Raw genomic sequence first — 20,617 nt, 5'->3', positions numbered from 1 at the left:
CTAAAAAAATTATTTTCAATTATTTTATAATATGTCTTTATAGAATGTCAATGTAACCTAAAAATTTTAGGGGACCGATAAAAGTTAAATTTTAGGGGCCTCTTAAATTTAACGAAAATGTTACAGAATACACCCCTTAGTCCCCTTCAGGAGAAGTTTTTCAAACAGCTTCGATATCACAGGAAGCAGAGATATCGGTTTGTGAGACGTCATCTTAGCATTAGGAAAGAAAAAGAAAACTAAAAAAAAGCAAAAGAAAGACAGTACGTTTTCTATTTGCTCAAAAAACTCTATATACTTTATTAAATTTATTCTCATATGCATGTATAATTATTTCCATAAATTTAAATTACCTATAATTAACACACATCGAACTACTTGGTATTTAATTATCATATGTTTTATTTTATATGGAAGACAGGCCATGGCATTTACAAAATTTTCTATGAAAATTTGCAGGACGTCCGTGCGCATCTTAAAAATATGGAGAGCATTGAAATTCAAAGGTGCTAAATTGAGTTTAAAATTTACGACACTATAATTTCCATTATAAAAGCGCTTAGGGTAAGTTCATATGACAAGCGCTTAATGCCTGTTTTGGTAACGCGCGTTTACAACTACATACATTTTATTCAGGCCGTACACATGTTACTGCGCGCTTTAATACAGTTAACATGTATGTATATGGCCTGAATAAAATGTATGTAGTTGTAAATGCGCTTTAGTAAAAGGCGCCATAAGCGCCTCTCATGTGAACTTACCCTTAAGGATGTGTTGTTTATTATATTTCTTGTATGACTTTAAATTTTTAGATAATACTATCAATATAAATATTTTATTATTAAAAATAACTTTTAGTTCAGATAATCGAATAAATTTTTATTTTTTTTTAGTTTTAATTTTATTTGATGTTCTACTCACCAACTGGCGTCTAATTACTTAATGTTACTAAAAAGAAAACATATATTTCCACCTTCTGTCGTGATTTCTTCTTTAACAGATTTATTACAGAATTTTTAATTATCCAAGTGTTTAAAACATAGAAACCCCAGAAAACAAAAGATATGGAGGAAGAATATTTCTCCGTTGGATTAACGTTTTTGAAAATGATCTGAGATGCTGAGAGTCAGAAGAGGGCGAACATTGGCTGAGCAATAATCTGCTTGGAGGTAGCAAGTTGGTCAGAGCCCCATCATCGAGTAAATAAGTATATAATTTTCTTTATTAATTACTGTCAATAATAACGCCATCGCTTAAGCGTTACTGTGTTAAATTGGGCGTCAATGGATTTATGTAGATCAAAAATGAATAACCATTTTCAATTTCGTTGCAACACGAAACTACAGCCGCATCATTATTCCAGTCCAATCAGAGAGTGCAGCAAGCACCTCTAACGGTTTCGAAACGTCGGTAGAGGTGCTTGCTGCACTCTCTGATTGGACTGGAATAATGATGCGGCTGTAGTTTCGTGTTGCAACGAAATTGAAAATGGTTATGCATTTTTGATTTACATGTTTACTCTGATTGGAGTACGAAGGGAACCATTCTCGTTAGAACTTCACCGCGCTGAGCAGATGGGACGTGAATTATAAATTGTAAAATTCCCTCATCTTCCTTAGTCTCAGCATCCGTTATGGCTTGCAAATTGTAGAAGCCTCGGAGGTGTTACCAGAGAAGGTTCCCATTGTTTTCAGTCTGGTAGGATGTGGAACAACATTTTTTGGTGTTTTTTTATGTGCTATGAGATTGAAAACATAGTCTTTTGATTTATGTAGCTTTATTATCATGGGCGGATCGTGTATGTAATGTTGAGGTCCTACGTAGAATGGGCAAGGAATGCCAGAACACAATGTATTAACACAATCAAAGAGCGTAAACTAGAATATCTTAGCCAGGTTATGAGGAACGAACAGAGGTATGGCTTGTTGCAACTCATTCTTCAGGGCAAGGTATTTGGAAAGAGGGGACCAGGAAGAAGAAGAAAAATATCTTGGCTTCAAAAACTGAGAAAGTGGTTTGATACATCTACAACCGGACTATGTCGAATCGCAGCAAGCAAAGTTAGGACAGCCATGCTGATTGCCGATCGCCAACATCCGGAACCGATTGGAACCGTAAGAAGAAACTTGATTGTAAAGGGATATACTTTGAGTATTTTTCTTTTTATTTATTAATATATAATGAAAGAATCTGTGTCGTAAGAATAAGGGGTCTTGTGGGCTGATCTAATTATATCCTCAGTTTACATGATAACCGGATTAGAGGAGAACAAAGAGGAATTCTACTTCTTTAAACCTTAAACCAATTATATACAGAAATTTCTATAATCATAACATTTAAAATAATAGACGATTTAAACGCAAAAGTAGTTAAAGAAGATAACATAATATCGGTGGCAGGAAGATACAGCTTACATGATAGTACCAATGAAAATGGATTATGTTTGATCTATTTTGCCACAGGCTGAAGCTTAGTCATCTTCTTCTTCTTCTTTTTATATAGACATTACTCTGTCTGTTTTTCAATGTGCCTCCAGTAAGTTGTCATTCCATCTTTTTCGTGGTTTTCCCACTGATCGTCTTCCTATTGGGGAACCGTCTCTCGCCGTCCTTAGTCCTTACTACTTTATTTGTTGTCATTCGGCTTATGTGGTCGTTCCATTCTACTCTTCTGCTTTTTACCCGGTTATTAATGTTGTCCACCTTGCATCTCCTTCGTATATCTGCTCTTCTAGCTCTATCCCACAGCGTCTTACCATCGATTTTTCGCAATGTTTTCATCTCTGCTGTTTCTAGCATTCTTTTTGTCCTTTCTGTATCAGGTCGTGTTTCTGCCGCGTATGTCATTATTGGTCTGATAACTGTTTTGTAAATTCTGCCTTTCACTTCTTTTCCGATGTTTTTATTTCTCCATATTGTTTCATTCAGGCAACCTGCGGCTCTGTTTGCTTTATTCGCCTGTTCTTCCACTTCTGTTTCGAGCTTTCCGTAGCTGCATAGTGTGATGCCTAGATATTTAAACTCCATGACTTGTTGTATTATTTGACCCTCCAGCTCTAATTTGCACCTTATTAGATCTGCTGTTATAACCATGCATTTAATCTTTTTTGGAGAAATTAACATGTTAAATTTTCTAGCGGTTATATTAAATTCGTGCAGCATACGTTGTAAATCATCTTCACTTTGAGAGATTAGTATTGCGTCGTCTGCATAGCAGATTATTTTAAGTTGTTTTTCTCCCATTTGGTATCCTTTTTTTGTTCTTACTTTTTTATTATTTCGTCCATGATCAGGTTGAATAACAGAGGACTCAGGGATTCTCCCTGTCTTATCCCATTGCCAGCTTCAATTGGGCCAGTTAGTTCTTCATCTACTTTTACTTTTATTGTGTTGCTCTGGTAGATATTTTCGGTCGTTTTAATTATTCCTAGAGGTACCTCTCTTGCGTACAATAAATGGATAACGTCCTTTAATTTTACCCTGTCAAATGCCTTCTTAAGGTCCACAAAACATAAGTATGCCGGTTTGTTGTATTCTAACGATTTTTCCTGAATCTGCCTCATTATAAATATAGCGTCGGTGCATGATCTTCCCGACCTAAAACCTTATTCTGCTAATGTTATAATTTTATTCAGTTTGTTTGTTATCACTTTGGTCGTTAATTTTAGTGTTGTGTTTAATAAATTAATTCCTCTGTAATTCTCCGGGTCCGATTTTTCTCCCTTTTTGAAGAGAGGTATTAGGATGCTTGATCTCCATTCTTGTGGTATTCTGTTTTGTTCTATAATTTTTTGGATTAGTTTTAATAATTGTTTGGTCAGGTCTTGTCCTCCATACTTTAGGAGTTCATTCGATATTCTGTCCTCTCCTGGTGATTTTCTATTTTTTAATTTCGCATCATAGGTGCATAGTCAGGCATAGTCATCTTAAGCATCCAATTCGCTAGGAAAATAGTTATAATGTAACATCGTAATATAAGGTAATAATAAATATGGACAAATATTCAAAGAGATCATGTATTGATTGATGGAGCATCCTAGCATCATCAACATATTATCCATCCATCATCGGATGAAAGTCTCCCTTAGGAGTGTTCATTCATTTCTATTCGTTGGTTTTTGCGTCAATTTGTGAGCAGCCATCCGCTTGGTGTCATCAATCGATCTGGTTGGAGGTCTGTCTCTACTTCTCTTATTTCCTTTGGACTGTCATTCAACAATTCGCTTTATCCAACGGATGTCTTCCATTCTTCTTATGTGTCCTGCCCAGTCCCATTGTAACATGACAATATTTTGGATTTCAATTGATGGATTCGACCGTTACTTGATGGAAGTTCATTTTATCTAACAATAAAACACTGAAAACGTTTGTTTTCTATACTTCCACAAAATTTATTATAACTAAGTGACTACAGCTGTTTCGGCGGAGTGCCTTTCTCAAGTGATATAGTTTACAATGTGTTTGCCTTTTTAAGTCTTCAACTGAAAAGGTTGAGGAGTGGGGAGCTGTTTGTCTCGAGTTGGTCATTCAGAATTATATCTGTATTTTTCAGTTTATTAATTTCCATAGATTCTAAGCCTTAAGCTATCTTTTTTAGAATCTATGGAAATTAATAAACTGAAAAATACAGATATAATTCTGAATGACCAACTCGAGACAAACAGCTCCCCACTCCTCAACCTCTTCAGTTGAAGACTTAAAAAGGCAAACACATTGTAAACTATATCACTTGAGAAAGGCACTCCGCCGAAACAGCTGTAGTCACTTAGTTATAATAAATTTTGTGGAAGTATAGAAAACAAACGTTTTCAGTGTTTTATTGTTAGATTTTGGATTACATCTGTTACTTTTGATAGTCTTCTTATTTCTTCATTGGAGTTCCATTTCAGGACATTTCTACTCACAGATAGATACTCAAATCTAGATCGATTATTTTGTTAGTAATTACTATTTCCTATCATTTGGGCTCTATTCTTACCACTAGGGATTGGATAAACCTCTAGTATTTATACTGTTACTCATCACTAGTTACCTAAATGATTGATTGTACCTTTGTGGTTCTTGCTAACAATTAGAATTTGGAATCAACTAGGAATTGTTCATGCTTGAGCTAGCTACCCATTCTTATGTTCAATACATTTTTGTATAGAGAAAGTTACTAGAGAAATAATCGGTTTAAAAATTTATGAGATACATATAAAGATCTAAACATTTAGTTTTTAAATAGCTCCTTACGAAGCCTTAAGGCACGCTATTTTGGTAATGCCAAAATATGGTTATTATGGTAACAGCGCAGATCTTACTGAAATGCAGGTTTTTATGTCCTTCCTCATTTCCTACGTCTTCATATTTTTGTCAAGAAACATTGCTGGCATTATAAAGTTGCCTTCCACCTATTCTGTTTCTGTCTTACATTGTCATGGAGGATGAATCTTTTAATTTAATTTGATCTTGTCTTAGATAAATAATAATTACACATGAAGACAAGTAAATGAAAACAGTTTCGTAGTGAGAAGGGTATTAAAAAGATGATTTTAGGAGGGAAGAGATCTAAGAGCACCTTTTGACACTACATGCTACATTTATTTAACTAAATCTGACAACGGCATCAGTACCCATCTGTTTGACCAAAAATATCATTCTCCCATTTCTCAAAAGCCAAAAATCATGTCTAGACCCTGATTCGTGTACACCAATAACATGCAATAGGCAAGCGATTAGAAAAAAGTATCAACTCCAAGCTGATTTGCCGTCTAGAAAATTCAAATTTACTTATAAATGGACAAAGTAGACAAAACCATATTGAAACCATAATCAAACCGAAGAAGCAGAGGTAGACCACCTACACGATGGGCTTCTTCTTCTTGCAGTACCGTCTCCTATCGGAGGTTGGCTACCATCACATCAATCTTAACTTTGTTGGCTACAGCTCTGAACAATTGTATTGAACTACACCCGTACCACTCCCTTAAATTTCGCAACCAGGAAATTCTCCTACGTCCCACATTTCTCTTTCCCGAGATTTTTCCTTGGATTATGAGTCTTAGCAGAGAGTACTTTTCCCTTCTCATTATGTGGCCTAGATATTCCAGGTTTGTCGTTTGTATGGTTTGTATGTCTTCGCATTCCTTCATCATCTTCAAGAAAACATCTTGATGGGCAGACAACGTCAAAAGGATCGTTGGGAACTATCTGCAGGAAGCTCTAGACTAACAGAACTGAACGGACTGGAAGAAATTAAGAGATGCCTATGTTCAACTTTAGACGCAGAAGGCTGGATGTTGATAATGAGTGATAATATTGTAAATTTTTAACATCTATAGGAATATTTGATATATTTATTATTTATTCTGTAGCCGCTGCTAATAACATTGTGATGAATGCAAGTGTATTGTATAAGTAAGGTTTCTGAAGCAGAGCGTCAAATACCTGCAGAAAATTAAGAAATGATTATTTTACAAAATTTAGACATGCAGATACGGATTTGACTAACTAGTCTCATAGTTAGTCAAACTTTCTAAAAAAAATTGTTTTCCACATTTTTACTGATGCTACAACGACCCTTACTAACTAAAATCGCAAAGAAAACATTATAATGATATTCTTCTTGTAAATTGACAACTCTAAAAATACAAATTTTCATAAATAACTTTTGTTCCCATACAATTTATATATACAACTACTTAATAAAGAAACTGTATAATGCAATGATATGCAGGAGTATGTAATATGTATAACCATGTTATTTCGTACAGTAAATCTTTGGCATATCTTTACAAGGTGTTTCATGTAGTCCAGTCACTTGGAATTTGTGGACTAATAGACTTTCATATGTCAGAGCCGGCAATACATACTGATCGAAAGATTTTGCCTTTACAGTATTTGGAAAGTTCGATTTGAATACTATTTTTAATTATTTTAATCTGCCAAATACTGCCCATGTAAAGGGACATCTATTTAAATCAGCCTTTAGGTTAGCTTCCATTGTTCGATTTTTTATCCTAAGTCCTTTTTTGTCCTACGATCCAACCTTTAATTGTTATTTTCCGTAGTTATAACGTCAGTTATACCTAGAGATTCGTTTGTTAGATATTTAGTTTTTGCTATACTGACTGATATATTACTGATAAGCCAGTCCATTGACGAAGGTATCAGAACCATGAATATCTCTCTCTACCAATTCCTCTTTTTCCGTCGATCTTTTCGTTGAGTATTAACTGCAGTATCTAGTATCGGCGGAATGTCATTATAAATATGCCCCAGATATGGAGCTATAACCTTTTCTAAATCCTGCTTGTTCCAGAGGCGGATAGCTATCCAGTTTGTTTGTAGATCGTAATGTTATTCTTCACAAATAGTTTATACAAGAGTATCTATAATTTTCCTTTTTAAATATCAGTATTATGAGATCATTTAACCAAGCTGCGAGTAATTCACATTTTCCTAGATTTATTAAAAATATATTTTAACATTTTTATGATGTGTTGTTTTCCATACTTTTTCATCATTATTTTCAACGAAAACTTTTCGTTTATAAATTTGCAAAAGTCTGTGTGTTATTGCGTTGCCGCTCCTGCAATACTTAGAGCAGATGTATCGATGGATTCTTATCTAGTTTTGTCTTCTGAATCCAAATCTGAAAACGGCATTTCGATATCTCTAACTGTCTTCGAGATAATCGACCTCAAAATCTAAAATGTGACGTCACAATCCGGTTATTTCCTACCAGGCACTAAACGTCAGCTGAAATCTTTGATTAGGAAGTAGGCTACTTTTTTAATCTGAATTTGTTAAGCAAAGCAAATGTTATTATTTACATTTGAGTTTGACACTTCGTGAATGTCAAATTAAATTTTAAATTATTTAGCTATTAATAAAATATAAATGACATTTTATAGTGAATTTAATTATTATATAAAATAATATGTGTAATAAATGTATAAAAATACAATTTGAGTATATTTTGAAAGCAATAATACACATTATACTATATTAATAATGAATCAGTAGAAACGATTGTATTTAAATTTGGTAAATTATAACTCCACTCGACCAACGCACGACCACACAACTCAAAACACAAGTACGCAAATACGGTTGCGTGCAGCGTGGCGCAAAGCCGTGGAATTTACGAGACTCGCTCGATCTGTAGATCCAAGTAAGTTCATCAGTAAAGAGTATCTTTATCATGTATGTATTATTTATTTTACAATATTGGAAAATTGTTATTTAAAATGTGGTTTGGAATAAAAAAGTATGTTCTGATATATAAATTTACATCCATCTAATGGAAAACAATATTTGACGAATTTTCTCAAATTATGGATACCAACATCATTTTCATTTATAACTCTTGTATTTTTAATTTGGCGAGGAAAAGTTATTCTTCATAAAAATCTCTTCTTGGTCTAAGATTTATGATGCAAACCATCATGAATCAAATTTTATTAATTTTATACGAGGTATGTAAAAAAATATGAATTTCGAGTAAAGTATCTTTATAGTTCACAACATTTAAATTAGAATGATATACTTGCACATTAAAACATAATTTTTAATTCTAAACAGCTTTTCGTAATAGCAATTTTCTATATTATGAATTTAAATACGTATATAAACAAAGTTTTCGTTATGATAATGCTCGCATTTTCAGCTTGTTAGTACTATTCTTCACACTTTTATTTTGCTTAGCACACATCTCATTTTTTATTTCGTTCTCGTATAATACTTGGTAGTAATTTTATATAATTATGGTTATTTTTTGAATCTCTGTAATTTCCTCGGTTTTATCATTAATTAGTTGTGTAATTAGATTTCTGCATTAGCTTGTTTTCTTTTTCCAGTCTCGTATGCCTTTCTTTCCTTGTAGTATTTTATTTAACAGTGATATTTTGTACTTCCTTGTCTTTCCTAGACTTTTTCTTACCAGACTTCTGAGTTTTTGAACTACCTACCTGTTTTACTAATGATCAATTCTTTTGTTTTTACAGAATCTAATAACTATTGTATTTTGGTTTTTGCATACAATTTTGTACAAAGTTTGAACATTGTTAACTCACCTATTTACAAATCAGAGCCAGTTTGCCAATACAATGTATATAGCTCAGATTCGGACTCAAAAACTTTCTGAAAAGTATATTCTGATCTTTTGGTCATAATATTGGTCAAATTTGAATTTGAATTCACGATACACTAAATAAAACACCTTGTAGTATACAGTAAGACAGCGAAGCGTATTGACGGATTTCATAAACAATTGAATGAGCACGCCGCGCCATCTAGGTACTAATTAGTCCATATTGAAAATAACTCATACATAAACTTTTAATAGTACATAACAAAACTTAATCATCAATAAACAAAACGGACAATGTCCAGAATTTATTTCGGTGAAGATAGCTACAAAATGATGAAATTCGTTATGTCGGCTGCGGCTCAAAACGTGGCAAAACATCAACAACATTGAACTGTCAAACGTCACGTATAACAAATAGGTATGATAGCATGGCATCATAAATTCAATTTCTAAATATATTCTATATTCTCTGAAAGTATAATGAAGAGCGCTACAATCTACGGTGCAGAAGTTTGGGACATAAGTGCAAGAAATAAAAAGAAGCTACTTAGTACAGAAATGGACTTTTTGAGAAGTTGTCAGGTTTCGAGATTAGAACATGTAAGAAATGAAACAATTGGAGAACGTATAAAGGTGGAAAAAACTATAATAGACGATATTGAAAAAGAGACAGCTGACATGGTTCGGTCACGTTAAAAGAATGAATGAGACTCGCTGGCCGAGAAAAATATTATAGTGGGTCCCACAGGAGAGAAGAAGAAGAGGACGACCACGGAGAAGCTAGAGGGACAATATTCAGGAGGCAATGGATTCGAGGCAATTAGATGAAGATATGTGTTACGATAGAAAAAATTGGAAGCTGGGTATGGAGAGGCGGCGACAGCCGTAGAAATCCATTATATATACATATAATATATTCTATATATTTATTTTTCTTAATATTATGTATACATGCGAGTGGCCTTGTATATGAATATGGTCGTTTCCAACTTGGTGCCTATGCTTTTTGGATGTATCAAAGTTGCGCGTGAAGTTAGGCGTGTTCATGACAGTTAAGATTTTGGGGTCAACGCCATTATGTCACTCATCATTAATTTGTAGCTATCTTCACCGAAACGTATTCTGTACGATGTCCAAATAAACCGTTATTTCAAAAGTTATACTGGTATTTTTCGAATGTAACAGAACATAAGTTATGCCTGCTTTACAAGATCTGTATTAAAACTTTGGTTTATTCGTGTTTCCTATAGTAAGTAACGATGAAAAGAGTTTTTACAATATTAAAGTCAAAAAACCTGCTAAGGCTTCTTAGAACTATTGCGTTAGTATCACATCTTACGAATAAACTGAGATACTTAGTTACTGATATACCCGATATGTTTTGTGATAGAAATGTAATAAAGAAAGAGATCCAATAAGAACACGACTGTACTATAAAATGATTGTACTATTTATAGATATGTGTTAGAATGGAAACATCTCAAAATGTTCTCAAAATGCATCAAGGGCAGTTTTGAGGACATGTTGATTGTGCTGTACTAAGATACGTCGTATTTCGAGTTCTAATATAATTAATTTCGTCTGTGTTTACCAATTGTGTATTATAAGCACACTTTTTTTCTGTATAATAAGCACGATGCTCACTTTTTTTCTCGCTGTACCTATTAAAAATGTTTATATTAACAAGTAAGCTGTCTAGCTATAGGGTATAAAATACCCATACTCCAGTTTTTGAGACATTTTTTAAAGGAACTGGTGAACAATTTTTCCATGTGCGGAACCATCCATTTGGTCGCTTTGAAGTTCACATTATCCAAATTTTCAGTTATTTCTTCAGCTTTTTCTTTTAAAACTAAATGCCCCCCCCCCTCAATTAGAGTAACGGAGTTTGTGAAGTAAGTTTTTATGGGAAGATACCTTCAGAGTGGTCTTTTGGCAGTGTGCTTTATATGTTAGTGTTCTGTCCAACTTTACTCCGAGGTATATTAGATGCTCCGCATATTCCAGTTGGTCTCCGTTCCATTTCATCTTCAGCTTTCTTTTAGCCTCCCTCGATCTTAGGTGGAAAATGCGGACTTGCGTTGTGGTGGGGTTAGGCTTTAGTGAATTCGAAGGTTCTCTCTTGTACGGCCAAAGCAAGTCGTCAGCGTACAGGTAGTGTTCGGTACTTTTAATAATTAGTTGATCATTAGTGAACACGTTAAAGAGCATGGTTTATAACACTCCACCCTACGCTAGGCTATTCTTCTGGTTCCGCCAGCTGCTCTTCTGGTTCTTCTTGCTTTGACCTTTTCAAGGAGATTTAGTGGGAACGCGAACACTACATGGCGATCTTGCAATACTACATTGCGACCTTGCAATACTACAGACAGGATATGGACCACCCGTTTCAGTGCAACGGTCCTGGGCTGAACACTTTAATAAATGATCACGTTTGGACATAAAAAAGTGAAGTAAATAGAAAATTTAATTTAGTTGATAGTTTAGTGAGCAATTGAATTATTTGTAATCAAAAAGAATCCTTAGCAGATTTCGTTATAAAGATATGCTCTTATGTATAATAAATATTCAAACATTTTCAAAATTTTTATATATAACCTTTGGTATAACTATATACAGTTGAATAGTGCCATAGTCTAAAACTACATGAGTGATTTTGAAAAGAATCAGAAAATTTTCAAAAAATATGAATATTTTTATTGTTTACAATTTTAAATGTTTTTTCTAGTTTAATACTGCTCTCAATCTTAGCCGTATTTTTTAGATATAATGACGTATTTTATACAAATTATTATTGACTAATATATATGACAATTTGTTGCTTTTTCTATTTAGAACCGGACTTATATAAATCTAAGAAATGAAACTGATGTTTCAATGAAAACAACAATGGTATATTATGATCCAAACATATAGATGGACCTTTAAAGCATGCTCAAGCACTACCTGAAGTGCTTTAAAGATACTTACATACGACTATTTTATGCTATTTTTATTGTACCTGCATTATTTTTTATTTAGAATTGACATGGACAATGTAAATATATTATGTTGAAACACAGGAACGACTTATATATGAACGCAAAAATTAATGATTATTTTACCAGTACTGGTATGGTCTGTATATTCAAGGATTTATCTGAAGCATCCTCTTCATATTGAGTGCAAGATAATAAATCAATTCTCAATATGATTAGCAGATGCTGTTTCCATCCCACTAAAAGTATCAAAGTTTAAAAAATATAGCAGAAAAGCTTCCAGCCTGCTAAGGAAACTTAATCATGATAAAATTAATCATAGCCACGAGAAACCTTATCTCCTCAAACAACATATCATTCTTTACTTTCCATACTTCTACAGCTCTGCAAAACATAGCAAGGCACCTGAATCTGATGACATCCATATAGATTCCTGCCCCATTGCCCTTCCTCTTCTTTTGGAATGCCGTCTAACCGGAGATTGGATATCATCATCACTATCTTTACGCTATCTATTGCTGCTTTAAAGTTCTATTGAACTGTATTAACCAGTCCCTTAAATTTGTCAACCGTGATACTCTCGTTCTTACTATTTTTTCCATTCATCTTCTTCATACTTATTCAATTATGTGTCCCAGATATTGTAACTTTTTTATTTTTATTGTGTTTATTATTTCGTATTCTTTATCCATCTCTCTCGAAATACTTCCGTGTTCGTATTCTCCTGTGCACATGCTATTCTAAGCATCCTTATTGTTCGTCCGCTATAATTTTTCCCATGCGTCACGATTCATTTTCAAACAAATTAAGTCAAAACATAAAGTGAAACGTACGCCGCTGTGTGTAGTATATAGTATACAAAATGTATAATACATATCGACGTTCGTTTCACTTTATGTTTTGACTTAATTTGTTTGAAAATGAATCGTGACGCATGGGAAAAGTTATAGCGGACGAACTATATGTAAAACCACATTTCAAATGACTTCAGCTTATTTATCTGGTATTGCTTCAATGTCCAGCTTTCAAGTCCATGTTGCAGGGCCGTAAATACGATATTGGGGTCCCCGGTGCAAACGTGAACTGGGGGCCCCTACCGGGTGGTCTCAGGGGGTTTACCCCAACGGAAAAGGGGGGTAAGTAAACTCCCATCTCTCATCTTGAGTCATCTGGAAAACGTTTTACGAAGTTGATTGCTTCATTTTGAAGGTCTTGTTCGTTTACATTCAAAATAAAATCAGGTTGAACAAGTCGGTACGTACCTAACACTGCTTTCATTCCTTGGAAGCGAGTGTCTAGCTGATGACATAATGTGTCGATCATTAAGTAAAACACGGTTACGCTAAAGCATGACTTGGGATCTTGAAGTCTTTCATCTTCGCCCAGTTCATCGAAATGTTTTTTCGTCTTCTGCATTCTTTTTGGAGCGAACTCTACTGGTATTCCACAACGTTGACACATATTTGAAGCCTCTTCAAAGAAGGTTTCACATTGTCCTCTCATTTCAGTTAGTTTTAAACGGCTCTCTTCAAGTAAACTGTAAGTTGTTAAAAAGTCCAAAGATTTTCATTGCAGTGTTTTCGAGACTATGTTGAAGATTTTAAGGATTTTATTTTGCACTACTAGTTTCTTTTTTCAGTTGTACTACTTTGTCTCTTTCTTTTCAGAGACAGCGTGACAAATGAAAGGAGGCGCAGATACAATAACGAGTTAGAGTCTCTATCCGGAAAGGAAAATCTAGTCAGATATATAAAGGCCAATAGACTCAGATGGGCAGGGCATGTGATACGCAGTAACGACAATCGCCTTATAAACAATGTGTTCTGGGAAAGGCCAGATGAAAGAAGGTCTGTAGGACCAACGGCTTAAGCAGGATGGCCCTAAGGGGGGTTACAAGGCCCTAAGGGGGGTTACAACTACTAGAAGGTCTCTAGCGGGTATGGTGTTAAGCGTATAGAGCTCAAAGTACATCCCAATGGGGGGGTTATAACCCCCAAAACCCCCCTCTGGTTACGCCTATGTGTAGGACGGCCTAGAAAAAGGTGGAAAGATGCAGTCAAAGAAGATCTGAAGAATATGGGAGTGAGACAATGGGAATTGGTGGCACAGGACCGACAAACATGGAAGGCATTAGTAAACGCGGCAAAGACTCACGAAGAGTTGTAACTCCATTGATGATGATGATGATGTCTCTTTCATTTATTTTGTTACTTGTCAGAACTAGACTTGAAAGGCACTTCAAAACATCGCAAAATCTGTGTTTCAATGTATTAACTGCATCAAATCTTCCAGCCCAGAGTGTTGGATTGAGAGGTTTTAGAGTCACTTTCGAGGAACATCTTTCAAATCGGTATGAGGATTTCAGTGGATTCAACGAACGATGCTGTTCGTTGAGAGTTAAAAAAATATGGAAGTATGAAGGTTTATTTAAAGAAAATGCAGGAAGAGGTAAACCAGATTACTGAGAAGATATACATGAAATTGAAAAGGTGGAAGAAAAATTCGAGAATGAGTTAAAATTCGATATGGAAAAAGTGGAGAAAAAAATTAAAGGAGATAGGACAATGTCAAAAAGGAGGAGAACATCGGGAAGTAATTGTATACAGCTCTAATGAGAGCAGAATCCAATTTGGTGGGGATATATGGGAGAAAATTTTCGCTCATGGAGCAGCAATGTTGGATCGACCATATGTTGACAGCTGACAACCGCCGTGTTGGATTGCCCATGCCCACGTGTTGACAGCTGACAGCCACGATGTTGAGCACCTTTCTACTTATAAAATAACGTAAATTGTGTTAATAATTGACGTTGTCTAGAAAAATTTTTAGGCACAGCCTTCCTTCAAGATTAAAATAAGAAGGCCAAGTTCTAGGTACTAAGATTATGATGCAGGTATAATAAGAAAAGATAAAAGGTAGGTATATTCTATTACAGTATAACCAACAACCTTATTATAAGCAGTATCCTAGGAACCCTAGGATAGTCACGATAGTCGTTCCTTTAGGTGATTCCATTCCTAAAAGTTTTCAATTTATAAACTGGGAGCTGATATAGAAACGATTCGTATATTTGTAAATCTCTAGTTCAAAGTAAATAAATAAAAATATAACCTCCACAAACCGAATCTTTCAGAATCGGCTCACCTGTAGCTCATACTTCATAGTCCCATAAATTCGGAAAAATGAAAGATTACCCATGAACGATCACATCAATCACTTATTTTGTATTTGCTGTCTTTTTCTATAACAAACGTTTGGTATTTATAAAAGAAAGACATCAAATATTTGTTTCGAGCTCCTGTCATGTGTCGTCTAATATTAATATATCTACGTCATACGTTATTGGTATATACTAATGATACAAACAAAAGACGTATGACGTAGACATATTAATATTATGTGACACATGACAGAAGCTCGAAACAAATGACTATGAATGAAAAGCTCTATACAAAATAAGTGATTGATGTGATCGTTCATGGGTAATCTTTCATTTTTCCGACTGTATAGGGCTTTTCATTCACAGTCATTTGTTTCGAGCTTCTGTCATGTGTCACATAATATTAATTTATCTACGTCGTACGTTATTGGTATGTACCAATGATACAAACCAAAGACGTATGACGTAGATATATTAATATTATGTGACACATGACAGAAGCTCGAAACAAATGACAATCGATGAAAAGCCCTATATAATATTATTATTAGTTGCTTATACTGTGATAATACACCATATTCGGTCACATCGCTACAACTTTTGACATCTGACAATTGACAAACACAAGTATTAAATATCTCTATAAAAAATGAAAAGAATATCTCAATTCGCAATGCGCGAAAAATCTAAACTATTCCGTTTTTCTATAAAATATATATTTTTTAACAAAAGACCAAAATATTGAGTATATTACGTATATGTTACAATAAAAAGATGATATGTTGTTGTTTATTTTAAATTAAATGGCAAATTGTACTTCAATTTTTTCATGTATGTATTATGTATACAGAGTAATAAGGTAAAGACGTAGATATATATACATACAACTATAATAATATATTGCATTTAATATTATGTCATTTACAAAGCAGTCCACAGAACAAGTTCTTGTCGACCAGGTTCGTCGATAGATAGAAAGCTAGTAGACAAGCTTGAAAAGTATTTGAAATTTTAATATATTTTAAATTCTTCTCCTTCAGCCTGTTTATATCCCTACCTGTACAAACGCATCTCCATCAGTTCTCTACTTTTCTCTTTTTGCGTCTTTTTTGGTGCCATTCATTAAGACATTGCATTAAGTTCTGTAAATAATTGTTGTTATCCGTCATTATTACTGTAGCGTCTGCAAACTTAAGTTATTTAATACTTCTTCTATGATAGATATACCTTCAATTGAATCTGAGAACGCGTCTTTAAAGTCACACACTTAAAACATTTTTGAAATTAAACAGAACAAAATTGTTAAAACGCTTGAGGATCAAATTAGTGACACACAATAGACATTGAAGAGGAGTGGGGACAGCACTCAACTCTGGCGGATTCCTCTCTGAATTTTGATATCTATATTTTTGATTGACACAACTGTCAATGTTTTTGCTTTTTAATAAATCTACATGATTTTTTTTTGCTCCTTATCAAAATCTACAAAACATAAGTACAACGGGAGATTTATGTCCATGTCCATGAATCTCTAGACCAGCACATTCAAGCCGAACAAAACATCACTTGTGCCCATGCCATTTCTAAAGCCCAATTGTGTGTCACTAATTTGCTCCTTAAGCGTTTTAACAATTTTGCTCTGTTTAATTTCAAAAATGTTTTAAGTGTGTAACTCGTTAAAGCTATTGCTCTATGATCTCAGCAGGTTGTTGCCCTTGACTTTTTGGGAATTGCTACAAAAGTCGATTGCAGCCATTGTCTGGGGGTTGTAGCAAGCTGATGTATTCAATTAAAGACTTCAACCGTTACATCAATAACATATTCATCAATGAGTTTTAATAATTCGATGGGCACATCATCTGGTCCAGTAGGCTTGTCCTCTTTTGTGTTTTTGGTGGCATAGATGACTTCTTCTAATAATATTGCTAGTCCAGTATCATTTGTGATTTTTAATGACAGTGATTCTCTAACACCATTACAGAGTTGTTGGATGTAATTGGTCCAGTGACACAATGTCTCCCTCACATCAATCGTAATATTCCTTTTATTATTTTGCTGATATTCGTTCTTGTGCTTTTTCTAGAACCATTTCTTTTTATTTTTGCGTCAATTAAAGCTGTCAATACTATCATACTTTTTATCCAGATCTTCTATTTCCTTGCATCTGTCGCCTCTTTTACGTCTCTAATCTTCTGTCTGAAGTTTCTCTGAATTTCGTTATTCAGATTCAGATCTTTTGCCAGTTTAGGCATTCCTGTCCTGTTACGAGAAATTCTCGTCAGTTGATTTGAAACCAGAAATATTTAGTTAAATATATCAATTATCGAAATAGCTACGTTACAAAAAAAACAATACATGCAATAATCGAAAATACGTGATATCAAGAAATGTTTCTCTTTGTAGTACATTTTTGCCATTTGATTAAAAATGAACATAAAAAATTTCGTGCGACGATGTTAGTTGAGCTTTGTAATTAAGTAGATATGTAATTGAGAAAAAATCATATGTTTTATTTGATATGGTAAAGTTTGTTAAAAATAATGTTAAAAACAATGTCAAATAAATCTTAATAATTTGATATTTTTCTTTACTTTTACTAATATTTTTACTAAGAGCAGCAAAGTTTTAAGGACATCAATAATTAATATCCTCAAAATTCCGCCACTACAAATATACAGAAATATCTGAATCTACGAAGGTCACACAGGTAGCAAATCAAGGAGAGAGGACTACAGTTTACTGAATCTACACTGCAGCGTTGCTGCAGAGTAAACATCTATTTAAAATGTATTGTGCACGAGATCAGTGGTTTTGCGATATTGTCAGATAAAATTGTCGAATAATTGTTTATGTAGAATACAGTTAATATTTTATAAATAAATATGATTATTAAAAGTGTCGTGAAAAATGGGACACTAAAAGCCCTGATCGACAGGCGCGGCGAGTAAAACCGCAGTTTTGTGGCTCGTCGGTAAAGCTCGCCAGTGTATCATTGCAATACCGCGGTTTTATATACCGACGAGCCTGGCTTGTGGCTCGTCAGTTTGTTTTATTTTTTATTCGGCTCGTCGTTTAAAACCGCACGTGTATCACGGCTGGCGAGCCAAACCGGCAGTTTTCAGCGACCGTTGCAGTGAAAAGACCAGTTTAATGGTCTCATGGATATGCGAACTCTCAGCCACGACTTTTATTGGAATTTATAGATTGTTTACGAGACTGTTCTTGTTTATGGAAATGTAAATCGCCAGAGTACAAAAACAAAGCAATTCGACTTACCGCATATAGATGGTGAAAGTTCTCAACCTCCTATGTCAATTTTTGGATATTTTGTTTTGTTACCCTAAATTAAAGAAATATGTATTTTTACCGTTTACAAGCTCCTTTGTCGTTATTTCATTAATTGGTTTGTAGATAGCCATATGAAATAACGACATAAGAGCTTCTAAACAGTAAAAATACTTATATGTACTCTTTAATTTACGGTAACAAAACAAAATAGCCAAAAATGGACATGGGAGGTTGGGAACTTTCACCATCAATATGTTAAACCCTTAAATATCATAAAAAACATTAACCAAAAACTCAACAAGAGCCGATGTCAAGAAAAAATTCAATCATTGCGAGCTTCCTACAGGAAAGAAAGTAACAAGGTTACGACATGTTGGCTGTGAACGGTTAACACGACTGTTTTGCTTGCTAGTCGATCAGCAGCAACGAGCCGCGAGTAAAACCGTCGTTCTTTAAAACCGCGGTATTATGGCTCGCAGGTCGATCATCCACTTCAGTGCATAATCCCGTGAAATTATACACAATGTTTTAAAATTTGCGCAATAGAAAATTTTATTGTGAAACAGGTAACAAATAAAAATCCGAAAAGCCTTTGAAACCTGATTGATCTGACAACAGCGCATAACCAAAGGGTTCGATCGGTCTGACCTTGGCGGTTCCAGATATTTCTGTCGACCTATACTTCGTCCACGATATGAATTTATTCCATGGTATTGTATTGAACGTTCTTAACTTTGAAATACCTATAGGCCCCATATCCCGAAATAGTGACCAAAACGGCAATGGCCAGAGTAGATCCCACGGCTATGGGGGCAGTTTCGTCTCTGAATGATCTTTGGGGCTTGCATTCGAAAGCGGTTTCGAAGTCTTCGCTTTTGTACATGAACGGTTGGACCTGGAGGAGCCTGAGGAAGAGGATTCCGTGGATTCCTGGAGGAGGGTTGTCCTCTTCGTCGGTTTCTAGGGAGACTTCCACTTCGCTGCAGGAATAGGATTTGCCTACTGGAGTTGGGATTAGCATTTTGCGGTGGTAGAGTTTAATCGATGATTTTCCTGGAAAAGGAATAAGTAAATATACAGGGTTGAGGGTGTAACAAAAAAAATTCAATATATCGAAAACTACTAGAGATTTTTTATTGAAAATGGACTTGTGGCATTCTTATGGCAGAAACGTCTTACAAAAAATAACAGTGAAATTTGCGGATCCCATAAAAATTTTATGAGGGTTTTGTTCCCTTAAACCCCCCAAATATAAATTTGTGTACGTTCCAATTAAGTTATTATTGTGGTACCATTAGTTAAATACAATGTTTTTGAAACTTTTTGCTTCTTAGCACGTTTTCCATAAGCCAGTTTTTAGCGAGATATTTGGAACATTTGTAAAATCCATCACATATTTGTATGTGGTTAAGTAAGATTATACAGGGTAATTGATTAGTGGGGTAAAGCTCAATAGATCCGCTATAGTAATAGATAGCAAAAAAAGTTATTAACAAAAATTTTAGCCACCTTTGAGCTTCACATTAAAAAATTAGTTCAAATGTTACAGGGTGTTCGATAACACAGTGGCAGACCAAACTTATGTTTTTTTAAATGGAACACCCAATATTTTATTTTAAATTCGAAATCCTGTTAACTTCTCCATCACAAAAATATAAAGGTTTGTTATGTTATACAGGGTATTTACAAAGTTATAACCAAGTTTATATGAAAATCGTAATAAGTTCAACTCCCTGTATAAATAAAACTAAGCAAAACAGCAACGGTTTATTAATGCCATATTTTTTTCGTATTGTCAAAATTTTCAAGAATGATTGATATTGCTAATTTGCTTTAATATCAAATACAGGGTGAGTCAAAACGCAAGTACATTATTTTCTCAGTAATTTTAAATGGAACACCCTGTATTTTATGTCACTATTGAAAAGTACCATTACCGTACTTTAATTTTCCGATAAAATTCCCTATGTCTAAATTTATTAGTTTTCGAGATATTTTCATTTTTCAATGGACGAGTAGCGTGGCCACCCAAATCACCAGAATTTCATAAACTGGACTGATTTTTTTTGGGGTTACGTTAATAATGAAGTTTATAAAATACCTCCATCAACAAGGG

General features: G+C 34.3%; 1 protein-coding gene across 1 annotated transcript in view; it reads right to left on the bottom strand.

Moving 5' to 3' along the window:
* Nucleotides 1-293: 293 nt before the first annotated feature.
* LOC126892907 (uncharacterized) overlaps nucleotides 294-20,617 on the bottom strand; it is a 100,524-nt gene continuing 80,200 nt past the window's right edge. Inside the window, exon 5 of the mRNA XM_050662761.1 lies at nucleotides 294-19,554. Coding sequence (XP_050518718.1) covers nucleotides 19,202-19,554 — 353 coding nt within the window. The 3' untranslated portion in view covers nucleotides 294-19,201. The remainder of the gene's footprint in view (nucleotides 19,555-20,617) is intronic.

This window comes from Diabrotica virgifera, chromosome 9, assembly GCF_917563875.1.
Source record: "Diabrotica virgifera virgifera chromosome 9, PGI_DIABVI_V3a".
Lineage (NCBI taxonomy): Eukaryota > Metazoa > Arthropoda > Insecta > Coleoptera > Chrysomelidae > Diabrotica > Diabrotica virgifera.
Note: the sequence above shows the minus strand (reverse complement) of the source record. Positions and strands in the feature narration are given on the sequence as shown.